Here is a 23,795-nt window from a genome sequence, read left to right as displayed (position 1 = left end):
GAAGGTCCCTGAAGTCTCTGAACACCTTGCTCTCTGTGTATGGATTCTGAGTGGCAGAATTGTGGGCTGTACCAACATCTGAGCCTGAGGTGGATTTCTTCACCCTTGTGTCTCTAGCCCATAGCCCCGTGCCTGGCACACGGCAGACACTCCATATGTTTGTGAAATAAAGATATCTATCATAGAAGGCTTCCTGTCAAAGCATATGCAGAAACCCCCTGTTTTATAAATTTGATATTCAGTTTAAGAATTAAACTGAGCCTGGATTAGTTTTTGTTTTATATAGCATATATGTGCTATGTAATTATATATGTGTGTATATATAAAGGCATATTTTCTCTTCTCTAGAAACAATGTCACCCAGCTTCAACCCTATTAACACTGCTTAAGTATACAGTTCACAAATTGATGTCGACATTTAATGTTACCAGAAAGTTTTCAAAGAACGTATTATGAGTTTCTCCCTAATGTTCTACTAGTAAACTAGTCTACTCATTTAATTTAGTTCTACTAGTTAGTTTAATGTTCTACTACTTTCATTCGTTTTAAAATCTCTTACCAGGATCCCTAGGGCAAGAAAAGAGCAAGAACATCTCCTCTTGTGTTTCCATTGAGCAAAGCGAGGTCTGGAAAGGGGACTGGACTACTGCAAATCAATTATCTGGACAGACAGAAACAAAACTGCCCTGCTCTGGGCAGCCATCAGGTCTCTGGTGGTGCTCCCTGCGCACTTGGCTGGTGCTCCTATCTCAGTGCCCAACACCTGGTGTTGCTTGGGACGAGCCTCCTTGGGCCTGCCGGTGGTCGGCAGCTATCTGTCATGATGATGGTGATGATGATGGTGCTAATGATACTGATGGAGATGCCCTCTGTGACAATGATGAAGAGGCTGGGATCTGGCCAGGCAAATCCCTAACACAAGGCAGCTCTGACACTTGCCAGACCTCAAAGGATCTTCTCCCTGGGTATCATCTCCCAGTATGCTCTTTGTTATGAATAGGCTGTGGTGGAAAACCTCTCTTTTCTAAGGCAATTTTATTAGCCCTTCACTCACAATACAGATGTCTGTTTATAGGACCTTACTTTTGTGTGGACACCCAGTGGCTCAGTCTGCTGATGGCTTTATAGCTTTTCTCCCTTTGCCCAGACCCACTGGGAGCATCACCATTCTCCTTGTCCGCCAGGCCTAGAGGCCTTTGTTGCAGCCATATTATCTCTGCCGGCAAAGGCAGCTGCTCAGAAAATACCAGACCCCGGGAGCCAGACTGCAGAAGGGCTCTCTCTGTCCCCACAGCCTTTAGGCCTAATGATGTCCACCATTAACCCTTCTTAGTTTTACCCTAGTTTCTTTGGAGAAAGGGGCATTTAAGTTATTCATGTTGCCACAATAAATTCCCATTAATTGACTCTTCTTCCTATCCCCAAATCAACCCAGTGGCCCCCAAACTCGGTTTTTCAAATGTGAAACTGCCCAAGTCTATCAATACTGTTTCTTCAATTTTGATTATATTTTAATCTCTCTCTCCTTTTCTCTTACTCCTCTTTCTTCCTCCTTAAAAAGAATGCTTGCCTCTCCTTGCCCACAGAAAAACGGGGAGAGGGAGGCCAAAGCAGAAGGACTACTTTAGCCCAGGAGTTTGAGACCACCCTGGGCAACATAGACCCCCCCATCTCTACAAAATAATAACAATAATAATAATAATATTAATAAATTAGACAGACATGGTGGCATGTGCCTGTAGTCTCAACTATTTGGGGGGGCTGAGGTGGGAGGATTCCTTGAGCCCAGGAGTCCAAGGCTGCAGTGAGCTGTGATTGCGCCGCCACAGTCCAGCCTGGGCAACAGAGCTAGGGCTTGCCTCAAAAAAGAAAAGAAAAACTGGGAGATTTAGAGGATAAATGGATATACTCCAGTGACTTCACCACCACTCAACTCAACAGTCTAAAGGTGAAAGTGATGTGGAGTCATCAGTCAGAGTTTAAGCATAGGTTATTCATTCATCATTTACTCCTTCAACAAATGTTTACTGAATGCTTAGCATGACTCTGCCGAGAAGAAAATGGAGAATACAGACAAGGTCCTGCCCTCATGGGGCTTACATTCCAGTGAGGGATGCAGCCAAGGAACAAGTAAACAAACCTGCAAAATCATTTCAAGCTATTAGTGGGTCGTGATGGGGAAGCTCTACATATCTGGAGCCCATTTGGGGCTTATGAGGAAGAGGGAGAAGGGTCAGCTTTGGAATACCACTGACTTGCTGGGAGACCCCCTAGCAAGGAGCAGTGCAAACAACCTTGTCCTCTCCGAACCTCAGTTTTCCACTCTGTCAAATGGGTGCTTGTGACCCACTGAGAAGCAGATGGGTGTAACATACTCTCAGATGTGAGGACTGCCCAAGTTCTCAAGTGCCAGGCTGGTTCCTTTTACCTACAGCAGCAATCTTCAGGCTGAAGTATTCTTTGCAAACCACCTGATGTGTGCCTGCAGAAACTGCCACTCTACTAAGGATGAGGCGTGGTGGCACAGGTAGACCTTGTGGGGGAGGACACACAGAGTTTCTGTTGCTTTTCTACCTCCCCATGTGTGCAATTTTTTCAAGTGCACCCTGCACGTTAGCTTCTGTTCTCAGCCTAGGTGCTTTTGATGAAAGATTTTTTTTCTTTTCTTGGTTACGTTTGCTTTGATTTTTTTTTTTAAATAAGAAAACCAGTTTGTGGGCTTCCCTTAAGTATCACTCAACTTTTACTCCTTGAGTCAAGAATGTTTACTGTCCCCGCAGGCCTGTCTGTATTTCTCCTCTTATGAATTGAGCTCCTAACTAAGCCATGTTAGGTAGAAAGGGATCCGGAATTGAAACCAGCCCAGCATTTAGATTGCTTTCATCTTGCATCAGCTTTTTCTTCCACATTTGCAGGTTTTTAATCTTCTAAACTCTTTGCAAACATGAATCTTTATCCTGGCAGAGGAGGAAATATTAATAAGAACTAGCAAAAGTCCTGTGCTACAAACAAGGAAACTGAGGCAGCAATGCTAACTCATTCGAAAGCTTTCATTTCTGGAGTTCTCAACTTCAAGCCAGGGAATTGTTCACATTCTTTTCTTCCAAATGGGCCTCTCGGAAGTTCACCAGACGGAATCATTTGTCTCTCTGCCTCTGTTCCTAAGAAAAGTAACGTGTTTAGGGAGAAGGTAGAGTTATCAGGACACAGTACTGGGTCCATCAAGCCTGGCCCAGTCTCTCCCTGTCATCTCCCCAATATAATGATTTGGCTTCATAGAAAAGATGGCTCTGTCTACTCATAATTTATGAACAATGAGCATAGTTATTACCTTTTGGAAGAGCTTTCTCCTTCGCATGCTCTCTCTTCCTGAGTTTAAATTCCCAGTTTCTAGACCCAACAGGGCTGGGCTGCACTCTGCATGAGGTTAGAAACACAGGGGAAGAATGTGTGTGACAGAGCCCCAGCCAGTTGAGTAATGTTTACTCTGTTGGTGGCTGGGACGCTCACTTACGCTGGCAGAGGTCCACCAGCCGGAGGAACATTCCTGCATTATCAGGGATGGGAGGTTGGCTCTGAAATGTCAAGGGTGAAAGGCATCCCACTAGATTCTGGGTGCAGCTCGCAGACTTCAGTGAAAGGAACCCCCAGGCTTCAGCGCCAAAAAGCCACATCACGGGCAAGCTGAGCCCGACATTGCCCAGGAATCCCCACTTTCCTCACTTCTTCTTACTAAAAGAGCAATTCTGGTCCTGTTTTCCTGGTTGACATTGCTCTTCTGTTTACCCAGCAGAACCAGTGCATCTCTGACATTATTTTATTCATTCATTATTCTGGCTTGTGAAGAAGGAATATCTGTATGCCCCTTTCACAGACAAAAATGCCAAGGCCCAAAAGTTAACTGACCCAGAATCATCAGAGAGTTAAGGCAGAGAGAGAGAGAGAGGGATTGTTAAAATGTATAGAGGCTGGTGCCTAGTTGATCTCTGGAATCGTGGAATTGGGGTTTCAGCTGTTTTTTTGAAGCTCTTAGAGCTGAATTAAATCGCCAGGGGCTCTATGAGCTGTAGCTCTAAGGCCCTGAAGCACAGGTTTCTGCAAAGTCTCTGGTGAATGGCACCCTGAGCAGCTCCTCTCTGGGGTCCTCCCGTAAGGCAGTCATGTTTGTCTTTGAACACACAGGCACAGTAGGGTCTATATAACCTGACATATGCAGCCTAAAAATCACCAGAGTGTGCTAAGCCATGTGATAAGAACCACAGGGCTTGTGGGAAAAACAGGATTAAAAACACAACACTTGAGGCCGGGCGCGGTGGCTCATGCCTGCAATCCCAGCACTTTGGGAGGCTGAGGCCGGCGGATCACTTGAGGTCAGGAGTTTGAGACCAGCCTGGCCAACACGGTGAAACTCTGTCTCTACCAAAAATACAAAAATTTAGCTGAGCGTGGTGGTGGGTGCCTGTAGTTCCAGCTACTCAGGAGGCTGAGGCAGGAGAATCACTTGAGCCCGGGAGGCAAAGGTTGCCATGAGCCGAGATTACGCCAGTGTACTCCAGACTAGGTGACAGAATGAGACTCTGTCTCTGAAATAAACTTTTAAAAAAGCACAACACTTGAAAACTTCCTCAGCGGCACATTTTTTTTTTTGTTTTGAGATGGAGTCTTGCTCTGGTCACCCAGGCTGGAGTGTAGTGGCACGATCTCAGCTCACTGCAACCTCTGCCTCCCAGGTTCAAGCAATTCTCCTGCCTTAGCTTCCTGAGTAGCGAGGATTACACCACTATGCCTGGCTAATGCATGTACCACCATACCCAGCTAATTTTTGTATTTTTAGTAGAGACAGGGTTTCACCATGTTGGCCAGGCTGGTGTCGAACTCCTGACCTCAAGTGATACACCCGCCTCGGCTTCCCAAAGTGCTGGGATTACAGGCATGAGCTACTGTGCCCGGCCAACACATTTTTAAAAGATAAGAATCCAATAAAAAGATTACCAGAGTTTTATACCCGTTAAATAGTTAAGAAATATATAAATGCTGTACAACAGTAAATATGGCAAGTTTGCCTAGGGAAGTGGGCATCAGAAGGGCTGCTGGTTGTGAGTTACTGTGAAGCAGTGGAGAAAGGGTTATCTGAAATGGGAAGGAAAAGATGTGACTCCATATTGCACAGATGTGTCTTACCAGTGCACACAGTGGACTGAGGCGGCTGGTGGATGTTTGAGGTGCGCATATGTACACACAGGAGCATTGTTAGTATTCTCCTATGTGGTTCCATTCAGCTGGATGCAGGTTTCTGAATTCACTAAGTGTTTTCCAAATGTGAAATTGACATTACACTCAAATTATCCCCAATATGTCAATAGAATTGGAACAAATTTACACTTTCACTGCAATAAATACAGAACTGACTGTATTTTCTCCTTCTGCTAGACGTGATGCTCCTTGTCTGGGGCATGGGTGCTCAAAGCTGCTGGGGTTTCATTCCTTCAGTCAATAAATATTCACAGTACTAGGCAGTCTGCTAGGCTGTGAAGATGCAACAAGTAAAAACTCATCTCTTTCTTTAAGAGGCAGAGAAAAGTAAACATATCATCAGCGTGCATGCAGTGTGACTGACTCCTGCTGTAAGTCTCTGTCTAGTGCATGTAAAATACAAAGGATGGAGCAGCCATCTCCCAGGATGAATCTAGAAGAGCTTCACAGCGGGGCGACATGTGACACGAGATGCTTTCCAGGCAGAGGGAACAGCAAAGGTGCAGAGGCAGGAGACAGTCAGGCCGTTTGAGAAATGCATTAAGGTTGTGGCGAGAGATCATGCAAATAAAACAGACGAATCACAAAGGCCCAGTTCTGCCAGTCTCGGGTGTTGGGGCTTTTCTGGAAAGCAGTGAGGAGCCATCAGACGTTTCCAGGCAGGGCAGAGGCATGGTGTGACTTTGTTTTAGAAAGAAATCCCAGGCTGCAGCAGTGTGAAAGGCACCCTGGAGACGGTGCTGGTAGAGGAAGGCAGAGCAAGGATGCTGGCTTCTTGGAAACATGTACCTCTGCCATGCCTTTGGCACTTCTGAGCAGTCATATGGGATAGAAACCGAATGATCTGCGTCTGCCCCATATGCTGTTGGGAATCCAGGAATAACCCAACACCCATGATGCTGATGCCTAGGAACAGAGGAAAGTAGATGATCTACTCACCAGGGCCTCAGGGATGTCTCAACTCCACCTTGGATGGCTTTTGCTGCTGGACACACTTGCTGTGGTTCATAGAGCCAACAATGGGGACGGGGCCCATTAGTGGCTTGAGCTAGGAAGTAAGTGGAAGGTGAATGGCTACCATCTGCCACTGTCATTTCTCCTATGGGTACTCTGTGGCTATTAACCTGGCATCTTTGCTTAATCAATATTAAACCAGAGCCCTTGTCATATGTTCACTTTAAGAACTTGCATTGGTGAAGGAAGAAGGGAAGATGCCATTCCATTTCCTAATGCTCCCTAGCACAGTGCCTGGCACATGGTAGGTGCTCAATAGAGTGGCATGACCTCAGCCTTCCTAAAAATGTCTTTTAAACAAAGACAGTCCCAAAGTAGGAGGAATTGACGTGTTTTCAGCAACTGTTATGTGCCCAGCATGGTCTGGATATTTGGACATCCGTTAACTCATTCCGTTCTCTTCCCAATGACCTGACGGATGGATATTGTTAACAGTAAGGAACTGAAGCTCAGGGAGGTTAAGTAACTTCCCAAGGTCACATAGGTCTTACAGGGTAGAGCCAAGATTTAAACCCAGGTCACCTGGCTCCAGAGCCTGCACCCTTTGCACTTATTTTTGTTCTCACCTCAAGTGCTCTTCTGAGTTTTTGAAATATAGGAGGACTGGCCTCTCCTTCCTCTAACAAGAGCACCTATTTTTGGTGTACGCCTTGTGATGCGCCCCCACCCCGCCCCCTCATAAGATGGCTGGCTGATTACAGCCACCCTCTCAGGGGCCAGTGATTGCCACATTCTTGGTGAGAGGAGCATCGTGGGAACAGCTGCAGGTGGATCTGGGGCTGATGAGCAGCCTTGTGTCTGGTTGCCATCACTCTGCTGTGACAATGGCCCCCTCCCCACAGTGGGCAGTCCTCTGGCTTATAGATGAGGAAGCTGGTGCTCACCCAAGAAATTGATAGCAGAGCTGAGATTAAAACAGGGATCCCCCAGTTTCCAGCCAGGCCTCTATCACTTAACCAGAGGCTTTTAAAGGAACGTTCAAAGGTCTAGGCTCATCTGTCTTTTGACAGAGCAGCTTCACCATTATATTTCTTATATAATAAAGTTTTGTTGGGGAGAAAAACAAAGTGTAAAAACCACAGCAGCCTTGGAATAAGCTGCCTGGATTCTAACAAATGGCTCTTGAGTCTCTCCTGACATGCTCCCTTGTAAAGAAGCCTTTTGTTTCCTGCGGAAATCCTTGGTTAATTATTTTTAAATAAATAATTGCGTAGCCTTTGGTAGGGGAGAAGCCTCCCTGTGACCCATATTTGATCATCAGAGGGCTGGCCCTTTTCCGTCAGCCAAATTAAATAGGCTAAATCCAGAGACTGTTTGACTTGAGACTGAATCGATGATGGGGACAGGCTGGGAGGTGAAAACACACCTGACTCCCAGCGTTATCACCACTCTCTCAGGAGCAGAGCCTCTCGGGGAGGTAAATAGCTGGTTAGGGAGTCAGAGAAAGCAGGAGAAAAACAGGGTGAAGTCCAGTTCCTCCAAAAGAACAGAGCAAGAGGGCAGCGGCCAGACCTCTCTCCCAAGTTGCTTCCAGGGCAAACCATCAGTGGTTCTGCCAGGGTAGGATTCTTTGGAAACTGTTCTCTATGGAAAGATAATTCCATTCAGTGTTTAGAATCTGTCCTAAGCCATCTAGAATTCTAGGATCTTAGGGCAAATATCTTGGGGTCCATTCCTATACCAGCTTCCTCCCCACAGCATCCCCACCCATAGTTGCCATTTGTATGGCATTTTGCAAGAAACTGTATAGATGTTACCTCTAATCCCAAAAGAGCCCTGTTGAGGATGCATTCCCTCCATTTTTCTAGAGGAAACAAAGGCACAGAGAGGGAAAGTAATTTTCCCGTGATCGCAGATCTATTAAGAGCAGCATCAGAATTTGAACCCGAGTTGGTTTAGCTGCAGAGTCCATAGTCTTCCCACTGCCCCTCCTTGATAGAAAATTCTTCCTTTTATTTATTTGAAGTCTGCCTCCCTGTTTTCCATTGGACCTAGCTCTGCCTTCAGAGCTCATAAGGTTCAAATCTCTTTCTTCTTTCATGTAACAACACTTTGAACTGTTGGAAGCATCCTGCTGGGAACTGGGTGGCAAATGTGAGTGAAGAAAGAAGGCCTCATTTAATCCAATGGGATGGCATCGATGGCAAACAGGAGATGTGGGGGCTGCAAATAGGTGCACAGGAGGACAGGGGACTGGGCATGGGCTGTTGACTTGGGGATCTGGACGCTGTTCCTCCTTTTAACTTCATGATTTCTGTTCTTCCCAAAAAATGTTGTGCCTTAAACCAATACACCAATTCCAGCACCATCCCACTGTCACCACCTCCCCCACTAGCAGCTCCTTGATTCAAAGAATGGGGAAAATGGCCAATAGAAAAGCTCATAGAGCAAGCATCAAGCCACTACATACTCAGACAAGTTGCTCTTGAAGGTTAGAACCCAGCTTTAGCATGTGTTTTGTTTTTTTCCCCAGCCCTCTTAAGCTCTAGGTCATATCAGCCTTGGGTAATGTCTTTAGGAAGATCCAGGGAAAACTGGCTTGGGGCTCATCTAGTCTCATCTTGGTAAGCTTCATCTTAGTGAATTAGAGGCAGATTATGACACTGATTATGGCAGTGTGCCTGGCCCCTGGGGGAACTTTGTAGCCTCCTCTGGAAGGTGGGGCTCTAGCTAGGGCAGGGGGTGGGTAGATGAAAGAGCAACAACAGAATCAGTATACAGGGATGGTTCATCTTGGGAAACTGGGCAAAGGAAGACGTGCAGCCAAAGAGTTGGTCCACTTATCCAGATGATTCCATGCCTAGAGCATTTTGTCTCTGCAGGACAGGGTCCTCCAAACCTTTTTGTCAAATCCAAAGCAAAAAACAAGAACACTGTCTTTCTAAGCACTGAGCTTAAGGGTGAGATGCCCCATGTACCCTCAACCTTGTCCTTGACTGTTTCATGGGCACATCAAGCAGGTCTTCCATCTGCAAACTGGACCCAGGCGTTCTTTTGGCTTCCTTCAGTTGCCTGATCTCTGTCCAGTACTTTTCTTTCCTGAGAGCAGACCTCCATTTTGGTTCCCGAGCAAGAGGGAGTGTCAGAGCAGTGAGGTTGTAAACATGTTTGGTTCTACCCTTCCCCTGCAGAGCAAACTCCAGTGGTTTACTAAGCATCCACATCTGCCTGTGTGTGCTGCCTGCCCCACCTCCCGGCAGACGCACCTTTCCCTGTGCCCTGGAAGGCAGCCAAATGGGACCCCAGCAAAGGAATGTGAGTTCTACAGCCTAGCTCCCAGACGCAGCCTCATCCCTGTCCTGCTCTGCCTGTGTCCATGCCCCTGACCTCTTGGGCCTGGCCACAAAGGTGGTACACAGAGACTGATGCCTAAGCTACAGTTCTTTCCAGGGTCACTGGACAAGGGCTTCTTCTTTGTCACATGGGTCTACTTATACTTTGCAGCACCATGAGAGATGCCAGGGAAACATTTCTAGAAGGCATTTTAAAGAATAAAAGAAATACTCCAGCCAGTAACAGAAGGCTAGTCTCAATCCCCAAATCCTCAAAGAACAGTGTGGAAGCAATAACAAACAGAATCCATCCAGTCATTCATTTATTCATCAGAAGTTTACCGAGTGGCTATTCAGTGCCAAGGCACTGGGGATACATCGGTGAACAAAACAAAAGAGATAAAAATGTCCTGCCCTCATGGAGCTTACATTCTAGAATTAAATAGAGAACATGCCATATTTACCCTGGAGAAAAGCAGCCGATGTTTCTTGTGGGTGGACGGGAGGAGAAGGCAACTTTATTTTCTTATTACCCACCCTTGAAAACAAGAGGTGCCAAGTCATTGTTCCAGGGCCCTGGTGGCACTAATGTTCGCTATTGGGTTTGTGTTGTTTTGCAGGAGTGCGCTACAGCCAGCAGGGAAACAATGAGGTCACTTCCTCCTCAACAATCAGTCACCATGGCAACAGCGCCATGGTGACCAGCCAGTCGGTTTTACAGCAAGTCTCCCCAGCCAGCCTGGACCCAGGCCACAATCTCCTCTCACCTGATGGTAAAATGGTGAGTACACCTGGGCCATTGTCGCTCTGGAGCTGATAAGATAAGAGGCAAAACAAACACAACTTCTCACAAGGCCTGCCTCAAACAATGAACCATTGTAGCCCCATAGGGGAAAATGAGGGCTGTCCAGAGTTGGAAAGGAGAGGTAGTGCTGGCGACCCAGCCTTCGGCGGGTAGAAGAGGTGTTCGGTTTGAACCCAGCCAATAAATCTGACAGAGTTCTGCTCTCATTTTATTGATTGAATGCCTCATAAAGGAGCAAGCCCGGTGGGACGCTGTTTGTTTTGGGGCTTGCCAATGACATTTGTGTTGATAAAATGTTCATTCATCCCTCCCCCCAAGGCCTCCAAAGCCAATTTTTTAACTTAGAGAGCACCTCACTTTGACACAAGCCCCCTCTTGCTCCTTACCATCCCCTTGGTACTCACAAGAAGAGTCATTAGCAAGTCAGGATGTAGTGGATAGGAGGTGATGGGGAGAAGCTTCTTGAACTGGAACGGTGAAAGACATGGGATGCCACGACAGCGAAGATCGCAGCACAAATGGTAGATGGGGTGGGGCGATGCTTAGGGAGGGAGAAACACCAACTTTGAAGTTACAGTTGCCCAGGTTCAAATCCCAGCTCCGGCTCTTAATAGCTGTGTAGCCTGAGCAGGTTACTCAACTACTTATGATCTCTTCCTCATCTATCAAATGGGGGCGGTAACAATAGACTTGGTCGGGGCATGAGCGTGATAACATTTGAAAAATACTCTGCAGTGTTTGCCATAGGAAATAGTCAATAAATTGCAGTATTGTTGTTGTCATGTTAATGTCAATATCATTCTCATTAACTGAAGTTTTCTATATCCGTAACCACAGCCCCATACCCAGATGCAAGTTTAGCACACTTGGTGAAGAATGGACAATTTGAATTTGAATTTTCTATATCAAACTAAATTCTAGGCCAGGTGCAGTGGCTCATACCTGTAATTCCAGCACTTGGGGAGACTGAGGCAGGTGGATCACTTGAGGCCAGAAAGTTTGAGACCAGCCTGGACAACATGGCGAAACACCATCTCTATTAAAAAAAAAATACAAAAATTAGCCAGGAATGGTGGCATGCACCTGTAATCCCAGCTACTCGGGAGGCTGAGGCGGGAGGCTCACTTGCGCCTGGGAGGCGGAGGTTGCAGTGAGCCGAGTTCACACCACTGTACTCCAACCTGGGCAACAGAGTGAGACTCGGGTGTCTCAAAAAATAATAATTAATAATAATAGTAAAACAAATAACTAGGAGTAGGCTCTGATCCTGTAGCAACACAAGTGCAGGAGAGAGTGGCTTATGGGAGATCAGGAGCATTACGACACTGGCGAGGGAAGAGAATGGAAAGCTCTATTCTTTGGGCCATGCTCTGTTTTTCAGGGGAGGGAGGAGCCGCAGCTTCCTGACTTTCATGCTGAAGGTGGAGCTGCACACATTCATAGTGGGGGCCAGGATGGGTGAGGGCAACAGGGTGCAGAGGCCATTTTAGATCTTGACGTGCATGCTGTGTAGGCAACACAGAAACGGTGAGTCACAGGTGATCGAGTCCCTGGCTCCCTGGAGGAAAAACAAAGTGTGGTTTCTGAGGGGATCACTGACCCGGCCAATTCTGGTTTCAGAGGACCTGAGCCGCTCGTCCTGGTCGTGGTCTCTGAAAACAAAAATGAAAGGGCATTCCTGGGGGAGGCATTTCGCAGCCACCTTCTCCTACTCCCACCTATCCCTTAAGAAAGATTCTTCTCCATATGAAGAACCACTTGTGTCAGTTACCTGTGAGAGGCACAGACAAGTCTTTCTGACTTCTCGAGAGTGTCCCAAACAAGTTAGGGTTAAGGATTACCCAGGCTTCCATGGAGAGGGGGGCCTTATGGAAGAGGTCTTGACTTCTCAGTGTGGAAAAACCTTCCAGGTCTCAGCTCTTATTGCTTGAAGGTCCTTGGGGTTTCCTATTGAGCTCTGCCACTCCTCCTGAGAGGCAAGCTGCCTCACCCAGGCCAAGGCCTCTCTGAATGCAGCCTGCGGACACGCTTTTTGCTTCCTGTTGTGCTCGGCAGTGCTTTAACTGGGCAGTGTGTTATTGGATTGATGATTGACCAAGACTGCACACCTCAACGTTAGCAAACACCTGGAAGCTTGTTTGCAGGGTCTGGCTTTCCTCTTGTTTCCAACACCCTAGTGCATGTGCTGTTTCACTATCGTAAGAGACCCAAATTCAAGAGTCTGTTTTCTTGTTAATATAATAAGATGTCCATCACGGATCTTGGTCCCCCAAGGCAAGAGTGGAGTATGGTTAAAAAGGAATGCAGGGAAGGGAACCAGTATGTGCAAGTCTTGGCTCTGTCATTCACCAGCAGTAGTGTGGATAAATTGCTTAACCTCAGTTTCTTCATCTGTAAAATGGGGGATAATGATGCCTACGTCATAGGGTTGGTGTGAAGATTGCTTGTAGCACCGTTGTTCTTTGGGTCAGCCCTGTTCTAGGAATGACAATCTCTGCATGCTGACTTTCAGTAGGACGTGCCTTGAAATCTTGCCCCAAGGACTGGTTTTGGAAATAAAGCCAATCCATTTGAACTCTCTGTTGTACTGTGTGCCCCTACCCACCCCCATACCCAAATGTCACGCATTGACAAAAAACTGGCCAGGTTCAGGGTTGTAGTCTGTGCATGTCGAACCTTTAAAAAAAAAAAAAAAGAAGGAAAGAACAAAGAAAAGCACATACCGAATACTTTCACAGTATCAAGCAGTATGTCCTAATGGTGAAAAGCTCAGGCCGTGGTGGTAGAGAGCCTGCTTTCAACCCCAATTCTACCACTTGGGCACACTTCTTAACTTCTCTAAATTTCAGTATCCTTATCTATGAAATAGGGCTAATAATACCAACCTTATAGATTATAGATATTTAAAGAACCTAGCATAGTGAAGAGACCGTAAATGACACCATTAATATAATTCAGGCTCTCCAAATTATCATGTAAGGATCACCACTGATATCCTTAGCAGTGCCCTAGCTTCCATCAGTCCAGGAGCCAAATAGAAAGTAATGGTTGTAGCCTGGCACAGTGGCTCACACGTATAATTCCACTACTTTGGGAGGTGAGGAAAGATAATTGCTTGAGCCCAGGAGTTCGAGACCAGCTTGGGTAACACAGCAAGACCCTGTCTCTACAAAAAATAAAAAAATTAGCCGGGCATGGTGGTGCATGCCTGTTGTCCCAGCTACTCCAGAGGTTGAGGTGACAAGATCGCTTAATTCCAGGAGTTTGAAGCTGTGATGAGCTGCAATCATGCCACTGCACTCCAGCCTTGGCGATAGAGTAAGAACCTGTCTCAAAAAAAAAAAAAAAAAAAAAAAAAAATTAAAAAATAATGGTTGCATTTTAGAATGGGAAGTAACTTGATCAAGGTTGCCCAAACTTAGTAAGTGGATAAGATTTAAGCTCCAGCAAAACTGGATTTTAACTCTGGCTTTTTCACTTATGAGTCAAGTGACATAGAAATAGTCTCAACTCTTTCGAAGATCAGTTTCTTAATCTGTAATATAGGGAATGATAGTAATAATGCCTGCCCTACTTGTGTCATTATCTATTAAGGACAATCAGTGAAAGCACTTTACAAATCCTAAAGTCATTGGCCTCCACGCTTCTCTTATACCATGAACCAAATGCTGAAATGTCAGAGAAATTACTGTCACTTGGTTGACTTTCTCCAAAGGAACTACATTACCCAAGAGATTCAGTCTGAGGGCAGGCTACGGATTTTTTTTTTTTTTTTTTAATGACTGGCATTTTGAAAAACAAGTCCAGCAAACAGGCTGGTTCTCTCTTGTTTGATGTGGTCAGAATTCCTTCTTGGTCATGTGACCCCCTAACTCATTTCTTGATGCTTATTTTAAAAACACAAACACACCTGTTTGGTTTTTGCTTTCTTTCTTTTTCAAATTAACCTTGGACGCTGTGGAGTTGACCAGAAGGGCAGGGTGGGAGACAGTATCTTACCTGGGTGCTGGTGGGAGACCTATAGTCTGAAAAGCTCTGGGAAGTGAAAGATGGAAGAAGGAAAGTTGAGTTACTCAGACATCTGGTGTATCCTAACCCCAAAGCACCTCTCAGGGTTCCTGATGCTCTCAAGCACGCCTGGGTTCAGAATAAGAGGGGCCAGTCCTTTCTTAATAATAACTTTAAAAATTATTTTGAGGCTGGGCACAGTGGCTCACACCTGTAATCCCAGCACTTTGGGAGGCCGAGGTGGGCACATAACCTGAGGTCAGGAGTTCAAGACCAGCCTGGCCAACATAGTGAAATCCTGTCTCTACTAAAAATACAAAAATTAGCCAGGCGTGGTGGTGGGTGCCTGTAGTTCCATCCACTCGGGAGGCTGAGGCAGGACAACTGCTTGAACCCACGAGGCAGAGGTTGCAGTGAGCAGAGATCACGCCACTGCACTCTAGCCTGGGCAACAGAGCTGGACTCCACCTCAAAAAAAGAAAAAAATTATTTTGAAACTATAAGTAGTAAACTAATTTATCACGGAAAAAGTGTAGGTGTGTATAAAACTGATCGCGCCCTTATAATTACAATTAGAGTTAATGGGAAAACATTGGAAACATTTCTGATAACATCAGAACCAAAATAAGCACATCTATTACAGCTGTTATTATTTAATACTATAAGTTCTAAGCAATACAATAGGACATGTAGACATATCAGTACTAGCAAGGAAAAGACCCTGTTACCATCAGATGCTTGTATTACAATTACATACTTGGAAAAAAATCAATGAGGAAAAGACACTAGTAGGATTCAGTGAAGTGGTCATGTACAAAGTAAATACACAAAAATCAGTAGCTTTCTCATACTAATCTGTCATTAAAATATAATGGTGATTACAATATAGGATCCTTGACCAAAAAAGAAAAAAGAAAAAATTTTGTAATGTGTACTGGAGATGTGGAAAAAGTAGAGAAACCTTATAATGGCTAATCTCCCCCAACCCTTAGTAATTTCTGAAGCTGGCTAGTAACTCAGACAGTCAACAATAGATGCACCATGGGGGCAGGGATCATTGTCTGTTTTACTTACTGCTGTATCCCCAGCATCTAGAATAGTGTCTGTCCCACAGTAAGCACTTAATCATTGTGTTTTTTTCTTTTTTTGTAGAGATGGGATTTCACCATGTTGCCCAGGCTGGTCTTGAACTCCTGAGCTCAGGCAGTCCTCCTGTCTTGGCCTCCCAAAGTGCTGGGATTATAGGGGTGAAGCACCACGCCCAGCCAATAATTGTTATTGAGGGAATGAAGGAATGAATTTGAGAACTAGCCATGCCAAGGAATCGCTAGTCACATCATGTTGGAAACTGCTCTTTGTGGTCCAAGTCCACCCATGTTTCTCTTGTTTTTTTCTCTCCATCAGATCTCAGTCTCGGGAGGAGGTTTGCCCCCAGTCAGCACCTTGACGAATATCCACAGCCTCTCCCACCATAATCCCCAGCAATCTCAAAACCTCATCATGACACCCCTCTCTGGAGTCATGGCAATTGCACAAAGTAAGTTCTATTCTTGGTCGGAAAACTTGGGGGCAGGGAGAAGAAGAATGGGAAGCAAATTAATGTGGCGAAAAATAACTGTAGGTCTCCTTCAAACTCACCCACGACTAGTAGATTTGGCTTAACTTCTTTAGTTTCTCATCTGTCTCCTTAAATCCAATATTTGGATTGTTTAGCCTGAAACAAGAGAAAATTATGGAATGGATTTGGATCCCGGTCACAGTTTAGCAGCTGTGCATCCTGGGTCAAATCATTGAACCTTTAGGAGATTCAATGTCCTCATCTATAAAATAGGTTGTTGAAGTGATCAAATGACAGTGAATAGGAACATGCTTGTAAATCTCTAAAGTATGAATGTGTATAACATCGTAGCTTGCACTTTGTCTTGAGGTCATTCCTATCACTAAGTAGGTGGTAGATTTTTCAGGAGGTTCTTTCTGTTTGGTGATGATGAAGTAAGAATGACAGGTTTGCTTCTAAATGGGGAATTTTGTGTGGTATACGAAATCTCCTTGGCCAGCAGTGAAAATACACCGAGGGAGGACCCAGAGGGAAACTGCCATTGTATCTGAGAGCTTTGAAAACTTTAAGGAGAAATAGGTTGCTTTGGCACATCACATGCCTGAAGACACGGAGATGGATCAGGTCCCTCCAGCTCCAGGAGGCTCATATTCAACAGCAAGCCTGTGCCCTCCCATACATGGGCCATCTTGAGGCATGAGAAGGCTGAAGGGAACTGTGGTTGTGGATGTCTCTTTGAGAGTTTTAATGTTGATGAGTATTCAGCATATTTTCAGCTTCACCATGACAGCTCAGGTGTCATTGTTTCTCAAAACCATCCTTGTGACCCTTGGATGTATTGCTGGATGTCTTGGGAGAGATGTAAGGGTAGCACATTGGTCATCTTTCTTTCAACCTTGTATCACTCCATTGTCCTCTTACCTTCCTTGTGTCTAGGGCTCATGTTGGCCACCTCTTTGTTTTGTTTCTGCCTTTTTCTTTCTTCCCTCTTCTCTCCCTAAATCAGCTCTAGCTAGGGTCGGAACTTGGATTCTCACTTCTGAAGAGAATGACTTACACATCCTTTGAGGTCAGAACAGGGCTAGGCCCATTGGAGGCACACAAATTTATTGAATATGTGTGGCTCTCACTCTATCCTTAGCTGCTTGGAAATTGACACACAGTGCATTTATTTTGGCAGAAGGAAAATGGGAATGGGGAAGCGTTTAGAGAACTCACAATATAAACGATCATTTTAAATGTACTGCCTTTTGACTGGGCCCTCTGGTATATGGAATATGGTAATTATACTAATACCAGAGTTTGCAATGAGTTAAGATACCTAAAACCAGCTTGTTTGCCATTTAGAAGATTTGATTAAAAGGCCCATGGGGAAGATATTCCACTTATTTCTGCAATCAAAATAATAAACTGTCCCACTTAACTTCTTTCTTTCCATTCCAAACTTTCACTGCCATACAGTTTTTTATATATATATATTATATATATATATCTGAATTAAAATTTTCCCTGGGGCTAGTCTGTATCTTTCAATTTTGTTCTTTCTAATTTCCTCTACTCATATTTCTCTATCATCTCACAATGCTCCTTAATCTCCTATTCAGATGGGCTACACCAGAGTGCACACTGACCTTAGAAGGGTGGCTGTGTGTGTACATATCTGTGAACACTTGGGGCAGACAGAGCATGAGAAATGGTGAGAATCACCAGAAAACTGCTGAGACACAGAGGTCCTACACTATGGAGTGTTAGGATGAGAAATTGGTTGCAGGCATCCTCATTTAACTGACTGATGTGTTGAGTACCACGGGCCCTGCCTCAGAATTGCAGAAGGCCGTGGAGAAGGTGGTAACAAATTATTTGGCAGGGCCAGTTCCTTATTCTCTACTCATTCTTACCTCTTCATCCTATTCTCTTCCTCATGTCTTCCCTGGACTGGATAGCATACTTCCCAAGCAAGAACCAGTGCCCAGAAACAGAAACAGATGAAAAGGTCAAGACTTACCCACTGAGGGAGCTGGAATGACATCAGAGGCTCTCGATCCTGGAATTGAGGCACATCAGGATCACAGACTGCATTGAAAATAAGATTCCTGGGCCCCACCTCTGAAGGTTCTGACTCATTAGGTCTTGGGTGGGGCCCAGGAATGTCTATTTGTTAAAGAGCTCCCCCAGATGATTTCTGAAGCACACGCAGGTTTCAGAACTATGCTTTCAAATGTCGTCCACTCTAGACAGGATCATTTGCTTTGCTGGGCAGCAGTTTCCCAAAAAGAGCAGCAGTAGGGCACTCAGAGATTTCTCAGAAACGGCACATTCATGGAGCTTCCTGGGAGACTGAGACCATAAGCAGGAGGTAGGAAAGGGAAACACGGTCATCAGGGTACCTGGTGAGATGCTGGCTTGAGGAGACGCTGAGCCCCCTGGGGAACTGGAGACAGTGCTGTTCTGAGGGTGATCAGAGGGTTGCACCCCCACCCCCCACCCAGGAGAGCCAGAAGCAGGATTCTCCCCGTCCTTTCTGCTCAGGGGTCTCGCCTTTTAGGTTTCTGATAACAGTATCAGCTAAAGCTCTGAGTAGGCAATTGTTGAGGACTCTGTGTTATCTCCATTGATGGCTTCCCACAAACCTGCTTATGAAACCGTCTCCATTTCAGGAAAGCCTCTCTAGGTGTCCCTTCCGCATCCACCTATATCAGACCTTTTTCTGGATTCCTTCTTCATCCCATTCTTCCCCCAACTTCCCAGAAAGCAAGAACACAGGAACATAGTCGACCCCAGGAAGTAGGTCCAGGTGTCTTGTCTCCTGATCGTCCTGTCCCCACTCCGATCCTACCTTAGCTGTCTTCCTCCGTGTCGCTTTCAGGGAGGAGATAGAGCATGGGTACCGGGGGATCCCATCCTCAGAGGGCTGTCCCGGGTCCTAAAGAGGCCTCAGGATACACAGTTCCAAGTCACAGAGGCCCTGACATCCCCAGAACAGAAAGATGGGAAGACCCACTATAAATGCCAAGAGTCAACCTTTAATGTACTACTTCCTCTTTCTAAAACCTGGTCCTTTTAGTGCCACAAGCCCTATGCTGCCAGGTAAGATATGCCCACCTCATCGACTGGCTGAGTTCCAGTGTTTTCTCCCCTCTCTGTTACAGTCAAGGGAGTTGGCACCTGACCTCTCTCGGGGTCTTTGTACAGTCTACTACATAAGGGTCTTCCATCTTCATACTCCCGGGACTATGGAAGTTGCGTCCCTGCACACTCCTGCCCTCTACTGGACAGACTGATCTGGGCAATAACCTGTGCCTCAGTGTGGACATCTTTCACTCTGCCCTGCAGGCACCAGGGCAAGCCTCTCTCACAGCCTGGCATGGATGGAGTGGGCAAGTAGAGCCAGCTTTTCCAAAGCCCTGGTAACCTCAAGAGAGCTAAGTTTGGGAGGTCACCGGATGACTTTGGGAGACTCTCAGGCTTTAATCATATCTGTTTAATGCCCATCTCCAACCCACAACTCATTGTGGAACTTGAGCAAGTAAATTAATATCTCCAAGTCTCTGTTTCTTTAAACTTGCCTCCCATGCAATCTCCTATGTAACAGGCTCAGCCCAGTGACTGGGACATTGAGCAGGGGTTCAAATGATGACATCCATCCGCCTCTCCTTATCCCAGGAGCTGTCTCTGATCTTTTCCTCTTGCTCCCACAGGCCTCAACACCTCCCAAGCACAGAGTGTCCCTGTCATCAACAGTGTGGCCAGCAGCCTGGCAGCCCTGCAGCCCGTCCAGTTCTCCCAGCAGCTGCACAGCCCTCACCAGCAGCCCCTCATGCAGCAGAGCCCAGGCGGCCACATGGCCCAGCAGCCCTTCATGGCAGCTGTGACTCAGCTGCAGAACTCACACAGTAAGGACATGGGCATGTGGAGGGAGGGAGCACCGAGGACCCTCCGTGGCCAACCACTTTCCCTCTCTGGGTCTGAACTTTCTCGGAAGTGTATTGGCTTGGTCACTTTTCCCTGCCTGTGATCAACCGACCAAAACAATTTCTCAAGCATAACTCTTGAGTGTTGCTGTACCTTTTCTAGTCCTCTTCTCTACCCCTGAGATTCCCAGGGAAAGGTTTGAAGAGGACAGTTTAGGCCTACAGATGAAGGGGAATTGGAGCCAGACAGCATGTGGAACACACACCGCCAATTTCCCATTCCAACACCTCTGGAAAAGATCGCGCCCATAAACCACCAGCACCTGTTCCCAGTGAACCTCAACTTAGCCTTTGCAATCTAAACTCCCAAGCAGCCATTATCAAATGATCACAGTTGGCATCTAATTTGCATCCTGTTTGCCTTCCCTAAGAGAGAAGAATCTTCTAGAGTCCCGTGTCCTCCAATTTATACACCCCAAACACCTCTAATCAAGAACCATGAACACAAGTGAAAAATACCAGTGGCACACCATCCTGGGCATTCAAGTTTCTTCCTCCCTGCCGCCCCTGCATCCCTGCACACAGACTGTTTCTCATATCCAATTTCTATACCTACCCCAAGCCTACCTTTCGACCACTTATTTCCCATCCAGTCCCAGCCTCTGTTTCTCTGCCTTTCATCCTGAGTCCCAGGCTTCCAATCCTCTGGCCAGGTCTGGCTATAGCCCCTGACACAGGAGTTTGGGGAGGAATCATGGCTTCTCTGCTTCAGAAACCCCAAGGAAGTGTTCAGTATAAAGCACTAGTCTTAGATCAGACAGATCCGGATTTAAATCCTGGCTGTGATACTTACCAGCTATGTAGCCTAATGCAAGTTACTTAGCCACTCTAAGCCCAATCTCTTTACCCATAAAATGGAAATAGTATGCATTTAGGCTCATTATGAATAGGAAATAAACATAGGGGTAAATGCGTTCGGTAAGCATAAAATTTTATGAAGATTATTTATAAAGGGACTCCTAGAAGGCAATGATGGTGAAAGAGGTTTGTGTTTCTTCCCTAGCTGCATCAGATAAGCTGTGGGTTTTGGGGAGAACGGCCAAGTCCAGCCTTCTATCTTCAGGGCTCAATCCCCACTCAGGCCTGTGGAGCTGGTTTCTGAGCACCATCTCACATTCCAGTCACATTTTAGTGGCTTCTGAAAATCTGCCACAGCCTGTAGCAGAGTCTGAGACCACATGTGCCCCACTTCCCATCCTCCCAGAGCCTGGCAATGTGCTCCCCACTTACCCCTCTCCCTTCACCTGGCCAGGCTTCCTCAGTGGCGAGGCCTGGGTGGGACAGTTAGAGAGTGGTCACCAGCGACCTGTGGACTGCTGAGGCCCAGCAGGCCTGGCCGCCCAAGAAGAGAGAGCCCATGGTGCCCTGGACCAGGAAATAACCTGCCTCCCTGCCTGAGAAGGGCAAGCTGAGGCAACGGCCAGTGACCTTCACTCCCGTTCCATACCGGAGGCCTCCCTGGTAGGCCCCGTGTTCTGAGAGCAGGCTGGTCTCTCTCTCCCAGCCAAGCATCCACAGGCTTTCGGGAGTTGGTCACGTAACTTGGAATTTACATGAATCTTATGGATAACTAATATGAGAAATCCCCACTATAACCACCACCCCTTTTATCTCCCTGAGGAGATGGGAGCTGTGGTGTGGGATGGGGGCCCTGTACCTGTGTATGTGCCTATGTATGCACCTTGATTCTGTCTTCACTCTGTCTCTCCAGTGTACGCACACAAGCAGGAACCCCCCCAGTATTCCCACACCTCCCGGTTTCCATCTGCAATGGTGGTCACAGATACCAGCAGCATCAGTACACTCACCAACATGTCTTCAAGTAAACAGGTAATGCCAGCAGGACTTGCGGGGGTTGGGGTGTGGGCAGGGTGTGACTAAGGCTATTGATGTGCAGAGGTTGTGGCAAGCATGGACTTGGCCAGAAATTAGGTCCTTCTGAGGCTCCCTGTTATTTGCAAAGAGAATCCTTAAGGTCCCAGGGCGAAAAAAAAGGGCCACAGGCTGAAAGGGCTTATTGCTCCCCCAGATTCCCCAGGAAGAGCACCAAACAAGGACAGAAGTTTGATAGGTTGCTGGAGACTGGATGACATAGAGCGCTTAGGCATTGAGATTGAGTGTTCCCTAATAGAATGATCAATGGTCCATGGAAAAGGTATTTCCAAGGAGGGCTCAGGAGGACAGATCCCCCGCTGAGGTTCATGCTTTGCAAGAGGGATCCCTGAGCATCCACAAAGTAGTCAGTGGAGACAGTGAGTAGGAAGTCAGAGGTCCTGAGGCTGATTCCCCTGGACCCAGAATGCCATAAGCTCTGGGAATGACCCAGCTATGTCAACCCATGGGGACTCCCCAGTAGACAGCCTGGCTTTTCCAGGGGTAAGCATCCACTTGGGGTTTTATCAACTTCCTGGTGCACTGAAAGTGGGGAATCCAGAGACTTAGTCACTGTTTCAGTTGATGACTAAGTCCCACCTCCGAATAGAGGTGATGGAATAGTAAAGACAGGCAGCTGATGGCGAGGCTCATTGCTACAGCTTGGACAGCTGGACTGCAAGAAGACACCGAGAGTTAGAAAACAGGACAAGCTGTCTGAACACAGTTGATGATTCCAGAATAACACAATGAGACCTTTTAGTAGCTGGGGTCTGTGCAGTGTGGGAACTGTTTGGCCTCTATCGATTACTAGATAAGTAGGTGACAACCTTGAACTTCATGTCAGAAGCTCTCAGAATTTGGTCTTGTTGATGGTCTTGTTTTCATCTGAGCCCTGCAAGTCACACTTCATCCACTGCCATGGGCTTCCCAGGAGGTTCCTTCATGGGATCAGGGTTCTCTATCCTTTCCTCTGCCCCGATCTCCTCCCAGCCCTAGAGTGTAGTGGAGCAGGTGGGTTCTATTCCTGATTCTGCCATTTGCTTGGTGACCTTGACCTCCCTGAGCCTTCATTTCTTCATCTTTAAAGTGAGAGTTGTAACATCCGCTTTTTCTGAGGATTCAGCAAGGTTGCGTAGACTAAGTAACTGGTGTCTTGGGCACTGAAACACACACGCGACCAGGGCAGCTGGGCTCTGGGGCCGGGGGTAGAGGGAGAGGTGTGTGGGACCTGCTTTGCCACTCCTCTCTCACCCAATAGAAGATGAAAGGACAACCCCTCGCTATCCTGCCCTTCGACTCCCGTGCGAGTTCCCACTCTTTGTAGTGAGCAGGGAAAACATTTATCTGTGCTCACAAATCTCAATCGGGGGGCAGCCAGGCGCAGCGGCCCTCCTTGGGAATACCTTCCCCTTTGAAAGGTTTATCAATCCATCTGCCGCTTGATCAGCCCCAGACAGGACCATGATTAATTATTCCTGTCTTTCCCAAGTTGACTTTGATGGTTGCTTGTTGAAACAAGCCCTCTGAATTCAGGAAATGGTCTCTTAATCAAAATACTTTAAGATGCTCCCTGAGACGCTGCACAAGCCCCCCACTGGCTTCTCCTCTCCATTGGACGGAGTGGCCAGCCGACCTTGAAGCTGCATGAGTGGCCTCCCAGAACGGCTGTGACATTGTCTCCGTGTCCCCAGACATTTCAGGAGTCTGGCAATAGACTCATTTCTGCGATCATGAGGATTGATTATTACACTCAGTAAGGATGAAAAATGCTCATGTGGCACATTACAGTTTATACTTCTCATGAACTTTGTCTCATCCTTTTATTTTTACTGCAACCTCCTAAGTACAAAGAAATAAACTAAAACCCAGAGATGAAGGGTGACCTGCCCAAGGTCACACAGATGATAAATTCTAGTGCTGGACCTTCAGGCTTTGGTCTTTGACTCCACATACTTACCTTCCACTACCCATCTTTAAAATTCTATGGTAACTGCTGCCACTCTTGTTGTCTTTGTGGTCAGGAACAAGAGTAAAAAATA

At 46.5% G+C, this 23,795-nt stretch overlaps 1 protein-coding gene across 5 annotated transcripts in view; it reads left to right on the top strand.

Moving 5' to 3' along the window:
* Positions 1 to 23,795, top strand: part of HNF1B (HNF1 homeobox B) — a 100,210-nt gene that overhangs the window by 25,062 nt on the left and 51,353 nt on the right. For 3 of the 5 annotated variants that reach the window (XM_063628702.1, XM_055257091.2, XM_055257093.2), the window contains exons 5-8: positions 10,160 to 10,320; positions 15,757 to 15,889; positions 19,609 to 19,803; positions 21,593 to 21,711. In XM_063628702.1, the coding sequence (XP_063484772.1) occupies positions 10,160 to 10,320; positions 15,757 to 15,889; positions 19,609 to 19,803; positions 21,593 to 21,711 (608 nt within the window). The remainder of the gene's footprint in view (positions 1 to 10,159; positions 10,321 to 15,756; positions 15,890 to 19,608; positions 19,804 to 21,592; positions 21,712 to 23,795) is intronic. The other 2 variants (XM_055257092.2, XM_063628704.1) reach the window with 2 other exon arrangements.

Source organism: Symphalangus syndactylus, chromosome 20 (genome assembly GCF_028878055.3).
Source record: "Symphalangus syndactylus isolate Jambi chromosome 20, NHGRI_mSymSyn1-v2.1_pri, whole genome shotgun sequence".
Lineage (NCBI taxonomy): Eukaryota > Metazoa > Chordata > Mammalia > Primates > Hylobatidae > Symphalangus > Symphalangus syndactylus.
This window is presented reverse-complemented; position numbering and strand designations above follow the sequence as displayed.